Source organism: Platichthys flesus, chromosome 15, assembly GCF_949316205.1.
Source record: "Platichthys flesus chromosome 15, fPlaFle2.1, whole genome shotgun sequence".
Lineage (NCBI taxonomy): Eukaryota > Metazoa > Chordata > Actinopteri > Pleuronectiformes > Pleuronectidae > Platichthys > Platichthys flesus.
This window is the reverse complement of record NC_084959.1, coordinates 20,864,306-20,886,979: the sequence shown is the minus strand read 5'-3', so window position 1 is coordinate 20,886,979 and position 22,674 is coordinate 20,864,306. Positions and strand designations below refer to the sequence as shown.

Below are 22,674 nucleotides of genomic sequence, written 5' to 3'. Positions count from 1 at the left end.
TGTGATGGAATGGTTTTCAGGACGCTTGGCGAGATGCATCATTTCACGTGGTGATAAAATAAATGCTGTTTCTGACAGACTTCAGCTCGGCTCTGGGATTTAGTGTCAGTCTCTCGGTAAGTTTACCACTTTGGATCAAACTGAAATATTCGTCAGCAACATTTGGATGAATTACTATGACATTTCATCAAGGTGATTTGTGCCATCGTGTCTCCAGAATTACCAGATAGATTGCCACGAATTTTCTACACAAATTTTGCAACACGCATTCACTTTCCCTTAAGGTTGAATAATACCTTTGATAAGCTGGACATTTTACCTGTAGTTGTATAATCAGGTCAAAATATGAATGTGTCCCACACATAACCAAAAATGTAACTAACAACATCTGCTTCTGAATTGTTCAAATATTAGCTTGTCTCCTAGGCATGGAAACAGTTATTTAATTGCAAAATGCAGATTTTAATGACACAACAGCTGTTTGCAAAGACAACAGGGTCAGCAAAGCTTGTAATTTACTGTCCATGTTGCGTTCTACAGCCGAGGCCCATGCTGGTTGTTTTCTGCTGGACGGGGGGGGGTCATGTGATATGTGCCTGGCCAATCAGTTAAAGTTAAGTCATGACTGAAGAGACCTACTCAACAAGCGGTTTTGATTGTGTATCTTTAAACCATCTCAGTATCTGCCGGTCCAGACTAGAACGCAGCTCCTGAGTTTCTAACTAAAACAGAGCCTGCAGCGTTTCCAAACTTCTCCTTTTTCAGCGGCTCCAAAACTTCGGAGTAGTGTGACCGCCAGGCGTAACCATACCAGAGTTGATGGATTTTCAAAATACTGTTGTTGTAGCCTTAGATATCAGTCGCGCAAATCTGCCGAATTTTTTTCCATCAAAATCCATAAATCCTTCGCTGGGAAAAAAAGTTTTTAACTGGACCTTACTGTTATAAGGTTCAACAGCTAATCTCATGTATCCTCTTTTCTTTCCCATAATCAGTGACAGAGTTGCTGACAGCATTTTGAGGCAGACATTCAGGTGCAAAATATCTACTCCCACTCTTTGTCACAATGTCGGCCTCTCTTCTCTAGGGCTACCTTGATCTCAATCTCTCTTCTCTCTCTCTCTCTCGGCCCGTCTACAAGCAGCAGCCAGGACTCTGTGGTGTGTCAGGCCCCAACATGCCCGTCAGCATCTCTGACAGAGACATCACTGTAGCTGCTGCTGATGGCCTTTTTACCAGATGCTCAACAGCTATTGCAGCTTCTCTTGTTGATGGGAGCATAGTCGTGTCTCATAGTTACCTGTCTGTCACACTGCGTGAAGTGCAAACAGACAATTCAAATTCAGCTTTATCAGGCTCTGGGAGCAACGGTTTCACATTCAGCTTCAATTGTGGTGTTTTGACCAAAATATATTACAGACATTTCATTAAGACCCCAAGGAACCATGTCAACTGTGGTAAAATGGGCATACGATGGGTCCTTTAACATTTTACCATTTGCTATTTGCTCTTACACAGAAAGTGCAGCTGAAGCTGATGGGCCGTCATTAACCTTGCAGATATATGGTCACCGACAAAGTATGGGTCAAATTGGATATGATGTTGGCGCTAGTTGAAAAGTGAGAGGACCATCATAGTTATTACAGTTCATCCTGGGGCCATCATGAATGTCTGTATGAAATTTCATGGCAAATTCGTCTGATAGTTAAGACATTTCTCACAAAATCTTAAAGTAAGGGCAGAGGAGACCTCGTAGGATCACAGAACTCAGGAGAAAAAAGTGTCTGAACACTAAATATATAACACAGTATATTATGGTTTAAAATCACAGATGTTCTAATAACGTTAATGACAACTCTGTTCTATTAAAGTCGTGACAGGATCCTAAAATTATCAGAGAAATTTAATTCCGCCATCATCCTTGTGTCTGGGTGGGTATGTGGGTATGCGTGTGTTCGAGTCAGTCAGAGAGTGTGTTATGGTCTAAAGACCTGTAATTCTGAAGCAGTGGGTCAAAAACCCCAGTCACACTCTGCTTCAGTCACTTGTTGTGTTGTTAGCGTGCTGTTCACAGTTTGTGGGTCGTTGCTATGGGAGCTGGCTGATGTTGGAACAGGTTTATATGCCTCTGAGCTCTCAGTGTGGAACCGAAAGATGATCAATGCCCCCCTTGCAGAAGTTTGTCAATATGGCTCCAAATGGTAACAGTCCAGTGTGGACTCTGGACTCTGGTACAAGTTGTATTATGTTGAACAATGATGAAATGTTCAAGCATCAAAGTGATGACCATGGTGCGGCTCTATGTACGGTCATGTTGTTCTGTTGATTTGTCGTTCCACCATTTTCTTCCTGACAGAAATATCTCTACCTTTATTGATGGACTTATTGATTACAGACAGAGTTCATCCAAATTAATATTCACTCCTCATCTACTTGATAATGGAATCAAGTGTTTGATTCCATTAAACACTTTTGGAGTTTCAGGGGTAAACGGTGTTGCAGCCATATACGATACATTTACAGTCCCTAGAGATTGAAGTGTCCTGTGTCCATGTTTAAATGTTCAGAAATCATCAGATCAAATGCTCATTTTGGACCCTAACTTGGTTGGAATATAACAGCATTCGTTCTGGGCATCTAATCACTATGCGTCAGTGGGCGATACCAGCATTATTTGGTCAGTAGATCTTGTGGAGCTGGTCATTTCAAGAGTAGCTCACAAGCCTATAAAGTGTGGGCACCCCTGCCCTAGAGTAAAAAGAAAGGGCCCAAATCTAAATGTCCCAGAGCACAGTGCTGCTACTTTCTGTTTTCCATCTATACTTCCAACATTTGCAGACTCTTTACCGATGATGACCACTTCAGTGACAGAACTTTCCAAGGTCAGGCCAGGAGAGTGTAGAGTGGGAGCCTAACAGCAGGTAGTACAGTGTTAGAGACTGACGCGGTGAATGGATTTGTGTCTGTTTATATGCAGTGATGATGAAACAGATCTGCTGAACATTGCCTTTCCATGTAAAAAATAAACTCAACCATTTTCGTGACACCCCCACTTTCTGATCAAGTACCTGTGATGAAGGGCTCTAGCGTTCTTACTAATGACTTCAATCTACCCCTAATTTATAAAGAGGACAGCTAAAATAGATAATCATTTAACCACATACTTTTTTTGGAAGGACTCAAGATCCCTGGGACAAAAAATAAATGTATCAACAATGAGACAAGAATGAGTGATTGGATTTCACGCAGGAGCCTGCAAACTGTAGGATGTTCAAGCTGCAGGTTCTAGCTCAAGTACATGGCAAAAATGTTATAAGCTTCATAATCAGTAAAACAACAACTCTACATTAGTTTTCTGTCCAAATAATGTAAAGTGGACATGTTCATGCAATTCAAAAAATTAATTATGAAATAAAATGCTTAATATACATATAAAAGTTGTAATTTACACTTGTTGTCAGAAGTGCAGGATCTTTCTTTTGTCACGGTTGATTCTCAAGGTCACAAAGTTGTGTTCAGTTTTCAGAGTTTTCCGGTTCATTCTTTTTCAGGAGAGCATGAAAACATGGACCTGTAAAAAAATAGCTCATTGTCACATTGAATTAATATGTCAATATCCAGTGGGGGCATACATGAGTCTACTGGATTACAGCAGAGGGAACCTCCACTGAGACTGAGAAGGAGCTACAGAGAGAGAAGCTGTGTTTAGGCTAACACAAGTGACAGGTGGCATTTAAAATGTATCCTTCCTTTATTGAACGTTGTGCCTTTATTCAAAGGTTTTATTGCATGAATATGTGACAAATAAAACCTCTGAATCTCTCGGGGGTTGTTGAGTCATACCTTTGCTGAAGAGGCCGCCTCAGGAAAATTTGTTCTTGCATATCTTAATGACATCACCGATCTCCAGCCATAACTTGCACCATACACTGTGTTACGGTTTGGGGGAGGAGATGGACCCAGGATGCAGAGATATTAACAAAAAGGGGATTTAATATACAACAGGAACACTAACACAAGTAACACTGGCGACAAAGCGCACGGAGAACAAGGGACGAGGAAGCAGGAGAAGCTGGTCGAGCCAGCAGGAACAGACAAACCATATCTCACGACGTGTGGACACGAGTAGGAGAAACAACTAACGACCCAACACCAGAAAAAGGGAAACAGAGGCTTAAATACACAGAAGGAAGGCAGAGGCAATTACACACTGGTGAAACACATGAGAATTGGAGATGACAATCAAAGACAGGAAGTGAGACACCAAGAAGCTGAAACAAGACACAGTGATAGCGAGGCTACAAAATAAAACAGGAAATAGAAAACACAAGACAGAAAACCATACCATAAATGACTGAGCGTCACACACTGAGTGGAGAGGCAGCAGAAAATTGGACTATGGGCAGAAAAGGTCTCTGGTTCGTCTCTGGTTTGACTCCACTGAGAAACAACAAAAAGACGAACCTGGATTGATCTGTCCAAAAATCCAAGAGGATTCGCCCCGCACTGTTTAGTGCTCCTGAGCAAGGCACCTTACTCCCCCAACATCTGCTCCCCGGGCGCCGTACATGGTCGCTCACTGCACTGTGTGTCCTGCACCAGATGGGTCAAAAGCAGAGGATACATTTCCCTACCTGCATGAGTGTGCCTGTGCATGTCTGTGCATGTGTTTGGGACTAATAAATGCATCTTAATCTTAATCATCTTAATCTTAGTTCAAGTTGCCTCCCTGTGGCAGGTCATTATGTCCAATAATGACTTTGACTTGATGTCTTATTGGTTATTGCAGGTTCAGCTACAGGAGGTTCATTGGGTTTCAGGCATGACACAGGCTGCCTTCGGTCACTGTTAGTTAATACATTGCATTCCTCAGTTTGTGTCCTCTGGGTCTGCAGTGCACATGACTGGGATAGACCAGGATTTGGGGTGGAGGGGATCAATTAGGGTTGTCTGGCGGCCTCTCGCCTCATGCTCTCTTTTTCACACACAGACACACACACACACAAACACTCACACACAGTTCTCTCACCAAACCTTTCTGTGAAATCCAGGAGAGCTGAGGGTCCAGCTGGCATGCAGCCCAGGCCATGCCTCCCTCCAAGACCACCTCCATGGAGAGTGAACCAAAAACCAAAAACACAATGATATCCAGGTCAACACAACACAAAGCACAGGAATGCATTCACACAAATGTTAATTTAAATCCCAAATTGGAGCAATTAGACAAAGAAAGTGTTATGATCATCTTTTGTTTGATTCTGCGCTAATAACCTGCATGTAACACTATGTAAAACTTGCACATGAATCTAATAATATAAATATAGCAGCCAAAATTCACAGGCTCAAAACCTTGAGTGGCAGTCGAGGATGCCAGCAGGGTCTCCGACACACGGCCAGAGAGAACAAATTGCTTTTCATCATCTTTTATTTTCTCCACACAGGTGCCCACACTTTCTGCATATTGTCTTTTCAGCTCTGTCTCGTCCATGTGTCTCTTTGTCTCTGTGTGTCTCTCTTCGGCAGCTCTGCTGCTGCCTTTTGAACCACAGGATCAATCAGCTAACAGCCGATTAATCCTCTGGTTCAGGAGGAGATGGTTTGTCTGCAAGTCTTGTGTGTAAAATCAGGCTGTGATTATGTTAAATATCAGGTTAGGTTAGGTAAAATAGGATAGGATAGGATAGGATAGGATAGGATAGGATAGGTTAGGTAAGGTAAGGTTAGGTAAGGTTGAGTTAGGTTAGGTAAGAAGCAGGTGCTGAGATTTCCTGTGGGAATACAAAATGTTTGTGAGCAGCTGATGCTGGGTGAGACATACATATCATACACATAAACAGCCTACATGTCTTTCAAAATAAACATTTGAGCTATTTTGAGACAAAGTCAATATTTCCTCAATTATTTTACAATATTAAAGGATGATGTGGTTTCAAAGTAACATAAAACAGTAAAGAACATAGTGATTTAACAGGTGAATTTTGTTAAAAATAAACCAATGTAGACGTCACATAGTTATAAAGCAACATGCTACATTCTAATCAGCTTAATGAAAATGTTTTGCCATTGGAACCAGAATGGATGACTACTGAGGTGTAATATAGCGACTAAAGGCCAAAAGTGTGAGTAAATGGTTGAACAAAACAAGATAATCCACATTCCTCTCTTTTTCAAACTGAAGACAGGGCTTAAGAAAGCAATTTACTAATAGCTTTTACGTTATAATTTTTTATTGTTTTGAAAACACATGCACATAAAAAATCTTGAAATGCACAGACACATTCACATCTGTTTAACAAAATAAGACCTGAGTCACGCAGTCTGCATTCATGTCACTTTGGTTTTCTGCCGCCAAGTAAAGACCTTATTTTTGGTCCATGTTGGTTTTGAGTAAATGTGAAGTGAAAGTCTTTCCCATTTATAGGAAAACTGCAAATCCTTTCAAATACTTACATATGAGTTTCCGGAACAAAGCTCAATTTAACTTAAGGTGGATGTTCTGCCTTCACACACTGACTCTGACTCACACTTCTCAGAATGATGTCTCGGCTCAACATTTATGTTTTCAGTTTAACAACACCATAGTTACAGCAGAGGTGGAGAAGCTCCAACCTGTTCACCATATTTGACTTGCTGGATAATTGATCAGGCCCGAATACAAACAAATTCACATGACAGGATTTCAAATGCTTACAGAAGTGTTTGACCCTAGATCACATATTTCAAGATATGAAATAGATTTAATGACTATTCAGAGCCATCTTTAATAATAACCACTGATTGTTTATTTAAAACTCAGGACCCCTTTATTATTTTTAGTTGTAATATTTGTATCGCTTGTCATGACAAATTAATTTTGTCATCATTGGAGTAAAGTATTTTTTTATGTTTAATTGGTCACTGCCTTTTAAATGACTGACAATAGAGTTCACAGTACATGTAAATACACCTGACTCTGAAGGGAAAGTGGGACATTGCAAATTTCGCATAGCCAAAGTCCCAAGCAGTCAATTTTATAATTAGTCAACCAGGACATAAGGAAATGGTCTTTAACTTAAAATAAATGACTAGGATTTGATTAGCCTCTTGGATTTACAGTTTGAAAGTGAGCATATTGGAGATATGCTAATCTGAATGCAGTAATTTTCATTATTACTATATAATTTACAATCATATTTAGTCGTATATGGAATGTAAAAGCAGTAAAAACACATTACATAGAAATAAATAATTAAGGAAAATGTGCATGTTCATTTACTTCTACTCAGTTGAATACTGTTTATAGGAAAGAAAGAAAATTCAAAATGTCCAATCACAAATCAAGAGCTGAGTTCTCTTTTCAGGCTTAATTATCTCCAGTGACAGAAATCAACACTGTATTCATGGCAACATAGTAATAGTTCTGTGACCTAGTTTATCCACCGGCCAGCAACCAGGACTTTATTTGTCAAAACAGAGAGGCCTTGGTCATTACAAAAGACTTGGCTGAAGATAATTGATTATTACCCGTGATAAACTTCTTTGTAAACAAAACCTCTTTTGTCCATTTTGTCTGTGGATACATAATTCCAGCAAGAGATCCTCAACCCAACACAGACCAGTATACTCTTAGCCTCCCAATCATCTTTTCACTATTATGTTAATGTTAATCTCACCATTTAGAATTAATGTTAATACTTACTTATCTTAGCAGTCTGCCACATCTACACGCCTTGGATATAGTAGACCAGATCACATAGTAGGTTTGAGTGGATTGACCTTTACACTGATTTGTAAAATGATTGAAAAAAAAGTTAGTGAGACCCACGTTCAAACCTGTGCTGTGCGCTTTAGGTCAGGGTGACATCATTGCTTTGCATTACAGGCTGCATTATTGCATCTGTCAAGAAAAGAAAAGTTGATGATATTGACAAATTATAAAACTGACCAGTGTGTCCAGTTTTCAGGGATGTGGTTGTACATTTATGAGAAAACATTGACAGAAAACTAAAATTTAAAGGAGTACCAATGTTTAAAGTATTTATTCAAAAGAAAAAGTCTGACATAGTGGGACAGCAGGCTTTGGCTAATGTGGAACAGTCAATTAAGTAAAGAGATGTAGTATATGATCTGAAGTCAGACAGGAGTTAATGATAAATACAGTATGTCCCTGTCTGTTAAACAGAAACGCAGAGAAGAGTCTGTCCTGTGGTCTGCAGCTATTGGTTTCACAAAGAGAGGATAATAGGGTGGACCATGATGATGGTCTCTCCCCTACAAGGACTGTTTGTTCCCTGAGTAGCCCCCACAGAGTGATGAATTACTCAATGAATCATCTGTTATTGTTGTGTAACTTGCTGTTGATGGATTCTTGCTGTAGATATTTTTTAAATGTGATACACCTTTAAATGAATTTTAGAGTTACCTTATATAGGCTATACGATTCTTTATGAAAAAATAAATCATTTTTTAAATAACTTTAAAAAAATTGGAATGTTGAGCTTAGCATGTAAAATGCAAAGTGATTAAGACTTTTATAAGAGCCTTATACAAGTGTCCCAGAGTACCAACTTACCTGTTCTATATTATACAAATAAGGCAGAATTGTCTTTTTTGGCATTAAGAATATTAATAGCTATCCCATGTCTGCTTCTGGTGTGGTTAAAGGCAATCTTAAGGATTACAGAAAGTTATAATATGTTGATCTAATGAGTAAAACAGATATCGGGAATAAATTGTAAAAGTCAAAATTGCAGAAGGGTTTCCCCAGATTACAGAAATTCACCTTATCTAAGCAATGATATGATGTGGCTGCAGGCGGTATCCTGGATCTGCAATGAGAAAGTACAAGGACTCTGTCAGTAACACGTATTGATGAGACATTAACGTGATGAAGAGGGACAAGAGGAAAGAGAAGCTCCCTGTGTCATGTGTCCAGTGACAATCGATAGAACCTCACTCAGAGAATTAGTTAGGGAACCTTGTTACTCCTGTAGAGCTGCTGCAACCAGACAGAGTACAACTGTTTGTCATTGGCTATAATCACTTAACTTCAGCCAGGTGACTGTTAAGGTTGGAGACATTTAGCTGGACAAGGGCTTGTCTCTGTGTGTTCTGCCATGTCCCCACTCTGTAGTCTATTCCAGATAGTGTGTGCCGCTGGCCAAGTGTGACCCACGATTCCTTCTGTGATTCAACCCACCAACACACCTGACTCACGTGCACAGACATTTGGGGGCTAGGGGCTCAAGTGAGAAAAAAGGGCACATAATTATTTAAAAATGTTTTTTTACAAAGAGTTAAATAGAGCAGCAAATCTCTGACCTACTTCCTTTTATAACATCCTCACACAATTGCTAAATACTCAACAGTTCACACGGAGACGAGAGAGAGAGAAAGAGCGAGCGAGCCTCGAAGCGGCTGATTCGAGGAACCTGAAACAGTTGTCTGGGACCATTTTTGTTTAACTTCTGACTGTTCATGTTTGCTCTTGTGTGTGGTGTTAAAAGAATAAAGATGCTGGAAAGCAACACCTTTGTTTCTGGCTGTATGTGGGAGACCCCGGTGACTATATTCTATTGCCACAGTAATTTATGTAGAAGTCAGACTGACTGACGTGACAGCAGAACTCAGAGCGTCATATAAACTTGTTGTACTCGTGCTTCAGCCAAACCTTGCTTGATCTTGTAACTGTATGAAAGACTTGTAACTTCCTGAACTCTAATCATTTATTTCTTACATCTGCACTAGGATCATCTGTTTGCTAGCATTGGAATGTGAGCATCTTCAGTGGTGCTTCTGATATTTTTGTAACCCAGACTAAATGGATATGAGCCTAATGTTGTTTACTCGTTGAATAGTAAATGTGGCCCAATATCCCAAAACTAAGTTTGGTAACTTTTGGCTAACAAGTTGCGCTAAAGGAGAAAGGTGTATTCTGGAGAGGCAAAGAGGTAAATGGTGACTATGGCCCAAATAGCAAAAAACTAATTGGGCCACCATATGGCACCTTAGGTTGACATGCTGTTTTGCCTTCTTGTGGTCCAGACCTGGCAAAGAGGGGCAGAAAGCTAATCTCAGTTTATCTTTCAGCCATTTTGGACGGCACTGTTTGGCTTCTTTGTCATTGACCCTCATATTAAAGGGATAGTTCACAGAAAAATTATAATTCACTCTTATCCACTCACCACTATGGAGGTTGGGTAAAGTGTTTGAGTCCTCAGAACACTTTTGGAGTTTCAGGGTTAAAAAGTGTTACAGCCAATTCCAATATTGAAGTAACTGGTGACTCCTTCTTCAGACGTAATAAAACAGAAAAAGAAAAAAAATCTCCATACTGCTTGTGTGGTGTTACCCAAGTGTCCGTAAACCCACACATTCAAATTGGACTTGAGCGATGTTAATGAAACCTACTTTTTAACTCTTACCCCTAAAACTCCAAAAGTGTGTTGCGGACTCATACACCTCACCCACCCGACCATCAGCATAGTGCTGAGTAGATGGGTGAATTTACATTTTTCTGTGAACTATCCCTTTAAACTTCAGTCTGTGTCTGTGTTTTGCAATATAAGTCCAACTGTTCAGCAAATCTATAAAGAAGACAATGATGAAACAATACAAAGTAAGTAAATGCATTTAAAAAACTGCCCCACGAATGTTGGCTCATCTAACATTTTTTAAACAAAGCTTTGACCTGTGATTCACTAGACAAGTTGTAAAGATGTGAAGCATGAAATATAAAATTCAAAATATCTCACACCTTAGCCATCTTATAAGCCAAAGTAACACCCCGGTCCTATGTAGAGCAGGGTTCTATATTTGCATGTTTCATCATATAGCTATTTACAGTTTCATGCCTTTATGAAAGTCCTTTAATTTTTTATAAAGCTCATGTATTTATTAGGATGGCATTATACACTCAGCCTCTTTACATGACTCGTTTGAAAGCCTCAGCAATGGAGAACAACCATTTTTCATATCCTTCAAACCATTATAAGAGTTGTATTTAAACAACTGTATTATTTATTGGCAGCCAAAGTACATTTCAATCGTGGTGAAAAACAACGTTGGCCCGACCACTGTGGGAAACAACACTAGATGGAACTTTGACAACCTCCAGCATTCATAAATGATCTGAAGAAAATAATTAATAAGTCTCACAGGCCAACTTTAGTAAGGGTAGGAGGTGTGCCCCGCAGGACGAAGTGCGGCGCACGATGATGTGCGCAGCAGGGCTATGTGCGCCGATGTGCGCTCCAGGATGATGTGCGCTGCAAGATGATGTGCGCCAATGTGCGCTCCAGGATGATGTGCGCTGCAAGATGATGGGCGCCGATGTGCGCCCCAGGACGATGTGCGCTGCAGGACGATGTGCGCCGATGTGCGCCGCCGGACGATGTGCTCCGTTGTGCGCTGCAAGACGATGTGCGCCAATGTGCGCCCCAGGATGATGTGGGCTGCAGGATGTTGGGCGCCGATGTGCTCCGCAAGATGATGTGCCCAGGAGGACGATTTGCGCTGCAGGACGATGTGCCCCGCACTATCATGTGTGCCAGGACCAGGTGCGCCGATGTGAGCCCCAGGATGATGTGTGCTGCAGGATGATGTGCGCAGCACGATGATGTGCGTTGATGATGTGGGGCGCAGGATGATGTGCGCTGCATGATGATGTGCGTTGATGATGTGTGCCCCAGGATGATGTGCGATGCAGGATGATGTGCGCTGCAGGATGATATGCGCCCCACGATGATGTGCGTGGCAGGATGATGTGCGCAGCAGGATGATGTGTGCCGCAGGATGAAGTGCGCTGCAGGATGATGCCGCAGGATGATTTCCGCTGCACGATGATGTGCAGTGATGACGTGCGCAGCAGGATGATGTCTGCCACAGGGAGTGCACAGAAGGATGATGTGCGGCGATGATGTGCACCACATGATGATGTGCGCCAGATGATGTGCGCCGCAGGATGTGCAGTGATGATGATATGCACTGCAGGATGAAGTGCGCAGCAGGATGATGTGCGCAGCATGATGATGTGCGTGGCAAAATGATGTGCTCCGCAAGATGATGTGCCCCACAGGACGATGTGCGCTGCAGGACGATGTGCCCCGCACGATGATGTGCGCCAGGACCATGTGCGCCAATGTGTGCCCCAGGATGATGTGCACTGCAGGATGATGTGCGCAGTACGATGATGTGTGTTGATGATGTGGGCCGCAGGATGATGTGCGCTCCACGATGATGTGCAATGATGATGTGCGGCGCAGGATGATGTGCGCAGGATGATGTGCGCTGCAGGATGATGTGCACCGCAGGATGATGTGCGGTGATGATGATATGCCTCCAGGATGATGTGCGCCGCACGATGATGTGCAGTGATGATGTGCGCAGCAGGATGATGTCTGCAGCAAGATGATGTGCGATGCACAATGATGTGCGGTGATGATGTGCACCACAGGATGATGCACATGATGATGTGCGCAGCAAGATGTTTTTGCGTTGCAAAAGTATGTGCGCTGCAAGATGATGTGAGCCGCAGGACGATGTGCGTCGCAGGATGAAGTGCGCCGCAGGTGATAGTGAAGATTCATGGACACTTACATCCCGCTCTATAAGCCAGGGCAGGATCAAATGTGGCTTTGCGCATGGGCGATTAATTTGCAGTCTGGAGGACGCGGAGTGTGGGTCTTTGACTGCAGCTGGGGCTGCTGCGTAACGCCGGGTTCACACAGAACGCGGAAGCGACGCCGAAGCCTAACCCTCTCTCTCTCTTCTTATCTTCATCACTGCTTGTGTGGCTGTAGTGGATGGACAACAGAAGGTGAAAACAAAGTATGGGATGCATATTTGATCATTTATATCATATAAAATATCGTTTAAAATAATCCCGCTGCTCGTTGAGGAGAGTCACTGCAGAACGATACGTGCTTTCATGTCAGTCTCCAAAACACCAGAAAGTCTCCAATATCACCAGAAAAGGTTGCTAGATTTGTCGCTAGTAGCTTTTCGCCATGAGGGTTTGGAAAGTCGCCAGATTTAGTGACAAAGTCGCTAAAATGGCAGTGTGTGTCTCTGAGAGAGTGAGCGGAGCGGGGGGCGGAGCCCCGGCGCCTGTGTGTGTGCCTGTCTACGGCGAAAGAGCGATGTGTTTACTGCTCCGCCGTTAAAGAGATGCGGACGTTAAAATATTGGGCGCGCCACACAGTTTGATAATCACTGCTCTATACAGTGAATCCCCCTTCTCCGTTCCATTGGGGGGACCCAGAGGTGAACCGTCCCCCGCGCCCCCTCCCCTTCCCCTTTCTCACACAGCATCAAGCAGGGACGCTGCAGTTGCAGGGGGCGCCAATTTGCCAATTCCACACACAGTGATATGATAGATAATAGAAAACCGCTTCGAGGGCCAGATTACTTTTTTTTCTTCTTTTTAAGTGCTCGTGCCGCCCCCCAAGTGACATGATAAGGTGCTGCCCCGGGCGGAGGCCCAGTTCGCCCGTGCCCAAAACCGCCACTGGTGTGACAACACTTTCCTGTCATTATGCCTTATCAGTGTCCTTGACAATTATTCCTTTATCATTTCCTCTTTCTACCTACTATATTCACTTTTTTTTTCTTTTTAGTTTCAATTTCTATTTTCAGTTTCGCTGATTATTTGTAAAGACGGGAATTGCATTAAAATAAGGTCCTACGGCTGATTATAATCATGGATCTGGCACTTGTGTGGCAGCATATATGTACGTGCCACAGGCACAACTTTATTTCTGGTGTTCACTCAATATCAGACAGATAAAAGTGTTGATTAGGATACTGCAGATAGTCTGCAGGCGATATCAGGGGAGGAATGGTTTGAGTGAGGCGATGCTAAGATTGCAGAGCTTTGAGAGAGTTACCATCTCATGAGGTGGAGACTGACAATGTCCAAACAGAAAACAGAAATCTTTTCAAGAGATAACCAGTTATCCTCTACTTTTCAACTGACAATGTCCAAACAGAAAACAGAAATCTTTTCAAGAGATAATGGCGTGGTTATAAACTCTGTAAAGTTGATAGTAGCTCCTTTTAATGTGAAATAATCATGTCATACTTGTACACCTCTCTGCCGAAACACTTTAAGCAATTAAGAAATGTTACCCAAATAAACATAAATCAAACTATAAGTGAAATACAAGGGGGGGTAGCATGTTTAGTGTTGCTCCATACAAGTGAAGTCAAATGTTGTTATTTTGTCTTCTATTTTAAACTCACGGCAGCAACCTGCCTGTTTGGATTGAGATGTTTACTTGCCTTGTGATAATCCTGGTTAGAGCTTTCTCTCTTAAACTACAAATGAGCTGTTCACCTGTTTAATTCCGGTTCAGTGAAGCTTGACTCAGTATGTAGAACCCTTAAGAGTCTGTTGTGGTTGATCTTGTCGTAGCACTGATTGCCTGTTTATTAAAATTGAATCAAGATTGAACTTATCATGTGTCCGAATGACGCAACACTGCACTTCCTTGGGCCCTTAACAGTACACTTGCCAAGTGTCAAACCGATAAGATTAACGGCTCTGGAGATATGCGAGTCACATACAGACAGACAGACAAAGATTTCTGTGAAACCGACGATTAGACAGACACAGCTTAGTTTTGTGTTTCAATCTAGTCAACATAGCCTCTCTTTTACATGCTGAGGTGTTTTTTCCCACCAGCCCGCACTTTTAACACAGCGCTATGCTTATACGCTATGCTTATGCGCTATGCTTATGCAATGGGATTCTACAGGGATTGCAGATTGTCTCATTTGAAATTAATGGACTGACACGGGAGAGCAATTCAATCAAGAAGTGTCACCGTGGTGTAAAAGCCACTCCTGTCCTCCAGGGGCACCCCAGGCTACCCACGGTGAATATTATCTCTCTTAGCACTTAGAGGAGGAACATCATATTAAACCTACAGCAACTATTCATTTGCTTGCATTCTACAGTATGGCCTGATTTCATAGCGTCTTGTATCCCCATAAGGGCTGTTGACGATGTGAAATCTATAGCTTGTGAAGGACTAAAAGGCTTAACTGAACCAGAAACATGATTACATGGTTAACATGGTTAATGTCCTCCATCTCATTCTGAAAATAGGAGAAGGAAACCAACGCTCTAAATGGGAAATATGCATACATGTAGCATCACAAGCACCAGAGGTAGAATACCTGATCACGGGTTTAGTAGGATGTCTGTACCTGCCGCAAGAAAATGTGTTCATAAGGGCCCCAATCAGAACTCAGGGATCATATCCATGGTGGGACCAGGAGTAGCTGATTTGTTTTTAGGACACAGGGAGGCTTTAGAGACAAGTATGTTGTACAGCAGGACTTTTAGACACAATAAAATACTGATATCAGGCTGGACCCTTTTTTTCCATAACTGTGGACACATATAGAGAGCCAGATTTTCACTCATTGTTCTGGCACATGCTGTACCACTCAGCTGGCCATTTTGTAGACTGTATCTTGGACAGTGCTAACTAGGGCTATTATACCAAGCCTGTTCAGTTCAGGCAAACAACAACACAAAAACATGTTCGATGTTAGGGAAAGATCCGGTTTTAGTGGAAAGATTTAATCGGCTATAATATTTTTTTATAATGATAACAATGTATTAAATGATAATGTGAAGTGGGGAAGTTGACTTTGGTGGTGATGATAATGCAAAGAGTTATCCGCTGTCTTCCTCAACTTCACTGATTGTTTAGGTGCCTTTACTGTTCTCAGCCATCTCATACTTTGTTGTGTTTGTTTGTATTAGGCAGCTGGTAATAGAAACCCTCTCGAAACACGACTCCCCAGCAAAGAGCAGACAGACACAGTTAGAGAGCAGATGGTGAACATAGTGGAGTATTCAGCCGCTAAAGAGATATTTCCCTTTGGAAGTACTGAAGATCAAAGACTGAGTTAAAAAAGGGAGGCGATTGGACTTATATTGATCAGGTGGATACAACCACCACACTAAGTCAATGATACTGTTGCTCTCTCCGTGCTGGATATGGATATAATCACTTGTTCTCTAACAAGTTGAAGGATAATGTATGTCAGTTCTGATCACAGCATATTTCTGAAAAAACATGAAAAAAGTAATACATTCCCTCATTATATAGATAAAAAAACATGATTCTTGTACAATACATTTCTCCCTAAATAAATGAGCTGTTTAGCAGGTCAGGGTCAACAACATTAGAATATAAAGGTGATTCCTGATGGTTACTAGTCTTGTATTGCTTGTTTTAGCTACTAACAGTGTAAACACATGGAGTAATCTTGCCTAGCATCGTCCAAAGGCAACAAAGTATTAAGCATCATTATGGCTGGAATATGTGTGGAGGTGGCTGCGAGAGCAGCTCCACCTGGACCAGAGGATCAGTCAGTGGAGGTGAGAGCTGTCAGCTGATTGATCCTCTGGTACAAAAGACAGCAGCAGAGCGGCCTCAAGGAGACACACAGAGGAACACGGACACACAAGAGACACTCAGAGACTCTTGAGAGACAGAGCCATGCTAAACTGTAAAGCTTTATGCTTTAAATTTATGTTTACACCTGATCTCTAAATAAAATGCTGAAAAGCTTATTGTTTGTCCCTGGCTGCTGCGCTGAGACCCCGTTGGCAACGTACTTTACAAAAGAAATTGAATATTTACTGAAATACATAAAGTTGGTGTTTTTAGGTGTATCTGTCATCTTTCACTTTGATCACAATACTCAATCTAGGTTTAGCCCACTTCTTTAAAACAGCAGGCAATTAGTAAGTAGAAAAGACGTGTTTCTTTTTCTTCAACACTTGCTCATTTATAGACATTTCTCCTTATATTGCTGAAATATATCACACTCCACATGGCCAACGGACAAAGGAAAAGGGGTTTAATGTATCTGAGCCCACTTGGGGCCATATCTGAAACATCTTAAAAGCTATTAAGTGCACTCAAACTGGGTGATATCCTTCACTTATATCACTTTACACTGTGGCAATTGGACCATAATACATAGAAGTAATCATCCATCTTTGCAGAATAAGCTTTACAAAAAAAAGCCTTTATAATCCTAAGGGGACTGGTAGCAGCCCAGCTTGTCCTTGGAGATGGCAGAACACGCAACCACCTGGTAGCATGTCACAAAGGCTTGAGATCATGCCAGACACATACACAAACCGTGTTACCAGGAAATGTGATTGTTTTGTTGATAAAGGAGACAGGGGATGAACATCCAACATAAAAGGCACAAGTTACGAATTAGTCTCTCTATTCACCATCAGGTCATTTGGTTATCTTCATTGTTTGATGTGAACCATAACCATAGGCAGCTTAGATTCTCTCATTGACCTGAGCTGCATAATGTTGAACTGTCAACTTAACCAGGGCACTAGGTGACTTTAAGCCCATGGACAGGAAGTAATGCTCGTCACTGGCCCTTACTGTGGAGCACCATCAATATGACACACTAGGCAGGATCGAAGGTACAATGAGATTCCTGTAGTGTAACATTTGATTATCTGATTAATTCTAATTCCTCATTACCTGAACCTTCAAGAACATTCATGGCTTTGGAGCGATTTGATGACCTCTGTTTGGATATGCACCTCTCAAGTCAGCCCAGTATACATTTTATGTGTTAGTGTATTGGCAAGTGTAGCTGTGCGGAAGTGTGACTTATACCGGATTTTTCCCCCCAATACTATACGTAATGGTTTCTAAACATCCATATCAACAAGGCCAACTCCCGAGCAACTCCCTCCTCACTGATGAGCTCAGGTGGACCTCTGTCATTTCAGAACTGATGCAGTGTTTGGTCAAACTAACCACTCCACTACTTTCCATAACACAATCCACAATAATTAATATGGATTCATAAATCACAATGCAGCAAAACACACCTGTCACACCTGAATATTACCCAAGATAATCTGAGACACACTCGCTTGCATTGTTTAGCAAAACCCATACCTTGATCCTAATGGAAGTAGAAAAAAATAATTTTCATAATTCACCTTATTCAATGGTCACACAACGACCTGTGGAGAGGCGGAGGACTAGTGGCAGAAAAATTGGACTATTGGCAGAAAATCTGACTGGATGGTCCTGGTTCGACTTGATGGTGTGACAACAAGAACGTACCTGAATGGACAACACCTGTATCTGTTTAAAAGTCCAAGAGGTGTTAGGGTTTCACAGAGCAAGGACCCAATCGCAGACCAAGATGCCAAAGAAAACTTCTTTATTTCACAAAAAAGGAAAACCAAGGAATCCAAAAAAGCAAAAAATGACAAGAGCCAAAAATTACCTCCCCCCTAACGGACGCCTCCATGCGTTTTCTTGGGCGGAATGGGGTGCTGGCGGTGAAAGTCCTTGCGTAGGTTTGGGCATAAGATGAAGCTGAGAGGGGACCCAGGATCTCTCCTCGATGCCATAGCCCTCCCAGTCCACAAGGTACTGGAGTCCCCGGCCACGGCGGCGAACATCCAGCAATCTACGCACCGTGTGTGCTTCTGAACCATCGATGAGACGTGGGGGTGGGGGGGGGGGGTTTGGGGGCAGGGTGCAAGTGGCTACAAATAAATGGCTTGATTCGGGAAACGTGGAAGGTGGGGTGGATGCGGCGAAGGGGACCAGGGAGGTTGAGACGAACAGCGGTGGGACTGATGACTCCGGCGATGGGAAAGGGTCCGATGAAGCGGGGAGAGAGCTTACGGGACTCAGTCTTGAGGGGGAGGTCTTGGGTGGAGAGCCACACCTGTTGCCCCTGGCGATAAGGGGGGGGTTGGGAGCGGTGTTTGTCAGCTTGGACCTTCATCCTGGCAGAGGAGAGGAGGAGTGCCAAGCGTGTGCGTCTCTAAGTCCGGCGGCAGCGACGGATGTATGCCTCAGCAGAAGGAACACCCACCTCCCTCTCCTGGTCCGGGAATAGAGGTGGCTGATAACCCAGCGAGCACTCGAAGGGGGACCGGACTGTGGAGGATGTTATATGGGAGTTTATGGCGTATTCCGCCCAGGGTAGTTGTTGGCTCCAGGAGGTGGGGTTCTGGGATGCCACACATCGCAGCACTGTCTCCAACTGCTGGTTCGCCCTTTCAGTTTGGCCGTTGGACTGCGGGTGAAAACCAGATGATAAACAGACAGATGCACCAATAAGACCACAAAAAGCCTTCCAGAAACTGGATGTAAACTGAGGGCCCCTGTCAGAAACAACCTCTACAGGTAAACCATGTAATTTAAAAAAATGATGAATCATCAGCTTAGCAGTATCTTTGGCAGAGGGAAGCTTGGGGAGGGGAATGAAATGGACAGACCGATCAACCGATCAACCACTGTGAGGATCATGGTGTTGCCATCGGATAGGGGTAGACCAGTTACAAAATCAAGCGATACGTGTGACCATGGTCTCTTTGGAACCTGTAGTGGATGCAGCAGGCCGGCTGGTGGTCGGGTGGATGTTTTATTCTGAGCGCAGACTGGACAAGTCTGGACGAACTTGTGAACCTCCTCCCTCATGGACGTCCACCAGAATCGTCGGCCAATGAAAGCTTGCGTTCGTCTAGTTCCAGGGTGACCGGACAGCTGAGTTGAATGACCCCACCGTAAGACTTGTGGACGGACAGAACTGGGAACAAAAAGACGGTTAGTAGGACACTGACTGGGTTTTACCTCATTAGGTTGAGCAGCAGTAACAATACTCTCTATATCAAATTGAGCTGCTCCTAGAACCCAATGAGGGGGGAGGATGGTATCCGGTTCCTGGGGTCTCTCACGGGGGCTGAATTGCCGGGACAGTGCGTCGGCCATTGCATTTTTGTGACCAGGACGGTAGGACTGGGTAAAATTAAATCGGGAGAAGAACATGGCCCATCGGGCTTGACGGGGGTTGAGTCTCTTGGCAGTGCGGATGTATTGCAAGTTCTTGTGGTCAGTCCAGACCAGGAACGGCACAGAGGCGCCCTCCAGCCAATGTCTCCACTCCTCCAGGGCTAGCTTCACCGCCAGCAATTCCCTATTGCCAACGTCATAGTTCTGCTCCGTAGGCGTGAGACGGTGTGAGTAGAAGGCACAGGGGTGGACCTTGCTATCCCCGGCTGAGCATTCGGAGAGCACAGCTCCAACGCCAATGTCGGAGGCATCAACCTCCACGATGAACTGTCTACTGGGGTCAGGTTGGATAAGGATGGGGGCTGAGGTGAAGTGTTGTTTAAGGGCTTGAAATGCTCCCTCCGCAGCGTAGGACCAGAGGAACTTAACAGCCGTGGAAGTCAGGGCTGTGAGGGGAGCCGCCAGTGAACCGTAATCCCGGATGAAGCGTCGATGGAAGTTTGCAAATCCGAGGAAGCTTTGAAGCTCCTTGCAGGTGGAAGGAGGGGGCCACTCCAGCACTGCTTCGACCTTTTGCCGATCCATCTGGATGGTGCCGGGGGAGATGACGTATCCTAGGAAGGTGACGGTCTTTTGATGAAACTCGCACTTCTCAGCCTTCACAAAGAGCCGGTTCTCCAGCAGGCGTTGAAGGACAGAATGTACATGGGAGACATGCTCGGACAGAGAATTGGAAAAAATTTAAATGTCATCTAAATACACAAAGACAAATCTATTTAGCATGTCTCTCAGGACATCGTTCACTAAACTCTGAAACACCGCTGGGGCGTTCGTAAGACCGAATGGAAGGACTAGGTACTCGTAGTGGCCAGAGGTGGTATTGAAGGCTGTCTTCCACTCATCTCCCTCACGGATACGAACAAGATGGTAGGCGTTCCGGAGATCAAGCTTAGTGAACACAGAAGCGTTCTGAAGTAGCTCAAAAGCCGACGACATAAGAGGTAGAGGGTAGCGATTTTTTATTGTAATGTCATTGAGGCCCCGATAGTCGATGCACGGGCGCAAAGAGCCGTCCTTCTTTCCCACAAAGAAGAAACCAGCTCCTGCGGGGGAGGAGGATGGGCGTATTATGCCCGCTGCTAAAGAGTCTCTGATATAAACATTCATAGCCTCTGTCTCCGGTCGTGACAGTGAAAAGAGGCGACCTCTGGGGGGGGAAGTGCCAGGTAAGAGGTCAATGCTACAATCATAGGGGCGATGGGGGGGTAACGAAGAGGCTCTGGATTTACCAAAAACAGTCTTAAGATCCATGTACTCATGGGGAACAGCTGACAGGTCTGGAAACTCCTCTGGCGATTCAGAGGCTGGGGGCAACCGGGTCTGGGCTTGAATGAGACAGTTTGCAAAGCAGGATGGGCTCCAGCCCACAATTCTCATGCCTCTCCAGTCGATATGGGGATTATGTTTGGCGAGCCAGGGGTGGCCAAGAACCAGAGGGGCATTAGGGGAGTCTATAACATAAAAGCTCATCTCCTCGTGATGGTTACTGGAGAGAAGGAGCCCCACAGGAGCGCTGATGTGTGTGATGTTGGCCAGCCTTTGGCCATTAAGCGCGTTGGCCACCATTGGAATCTTGAGCTGTATGGTTGGTAATCCCCACTGAGCCACGAAGCAGGAGTCAAGGAAGTTCTCCTCCGCTCCGGAGTCAATCAACGCCATCACCTCCTGTTGTTGGACCCCCCACTTCAGGATGGCAGAAAGCCACAGTACAGGCAGGAACGGGAGGCAAATCTTCTCTGCCGCTCAGCCAGGGTCAGACGGGTGCGATCCACCTGCATGGGTTCTGGTCCAGGATCCTCAGAGGTCAAAAAGAGTGCTGGTTGGGTGGCAGGGTTGACCATAGAGAATCTGCGGGGCCCCCCAGAAGCCCTCATGCGTCGGCGCTGTTGTATCCTTGTGTCGATTCTGATGGCAAGGTTGACCAGGGCATCGCAGGTCTGGGGTAGATCATGGGCGGTCAGCTCGTCCTTGATCTCCTCCGACAGCCCATTCAAGAAAGTATCGAAGAGGGACTCGGCGTTCCAGCCAGAGGATGCTGCAAGGGTCTGGAAGTCGATGGCATAATCCGAAACGGACCCTTGCCCCTGGCGCATATGTTACAGTTCACGAGCAGCCTCATGCCCGTGTTTGGACCGATCAAAAACCCTTCTCATCTCATCAGAAAAGTCCTTGAAATTGTTGAAGGAGGGCGACTAGGCCTCACAGAGTGCGGTTTCCCACTCTCTTGCCCGTCCGGACAGCTGGACAATGACGTACACCACCTTTGAGCACTCAGAAGGGAAGGAGGTAGGTTGCAGTTCAAAAACGACAGAGCACTGGGAGAGAAAAGAGCGGCATGTGCCGGGCTCACCAGCATATTTCTGAGGAGGAGGCAGCTTAGGTTCATGGGCTGGTGCTGGAGGCTGGGGCGAGGGAGGAGCAGCCGCGGAGGATCGGCTGAGCTGTAAGGCCTGTATCTGGGCCGTCAGGTCTCTGAAGCTCGTGAGTCTGTTGTTGTCCATTCTGGTCGGATTGTACTGTTAGGGTTTCACAGAGCAAGGACCCAATCGCATAACCAAGATGCCAAAGAAAACTTCTTTATTTCACAAAAAAGGAAAACCAAGGAATCCAAAAAGGCAAAAAAATGACAAGAGCCAAAAAACAGAAAATCCAATTCAATAACTTGGCAAAACAGAGTTCCAAAAAAGGGAAAACCAAAGAGGCTCAAAAATAGAGAGTCAAAAATCAGAGAGACCAAAATCATACCAGATAAGAGTTCAAAAATAGCAGTATCCCAGTATGGCTTCTTCACAGTCAAAAAATGATGATACAATCCGAC

The 22,674-nt window shown here is 44.0% G+C and overlaps 1 protein-coding gene across 1 annotated transcript in view; it reads right to left on the bottom strand.

Moving 5' to 3' along the window:
- LOC133969877 (protein turtle homolog B-like) overlaps nucleotides 1–18,786 on the bottom strand; it is a 126,168-nt gene extending 107,382 nt beyond the window's left edge. Inside the window, exon 1 of the mRNA XM_062406584.1 lies at nucleotides 18,546–18,786. Within this exon, the coding sequence (XP_062262568.1) occupies nucleotides 18,546–18,786 (241 nt within the window). The remainder of the gene's footprint in view (nucleotides 1–18,545) is intronic.
- Nucleotides 18,787–22,674: the final 3,888 nt, after the last annotated feature.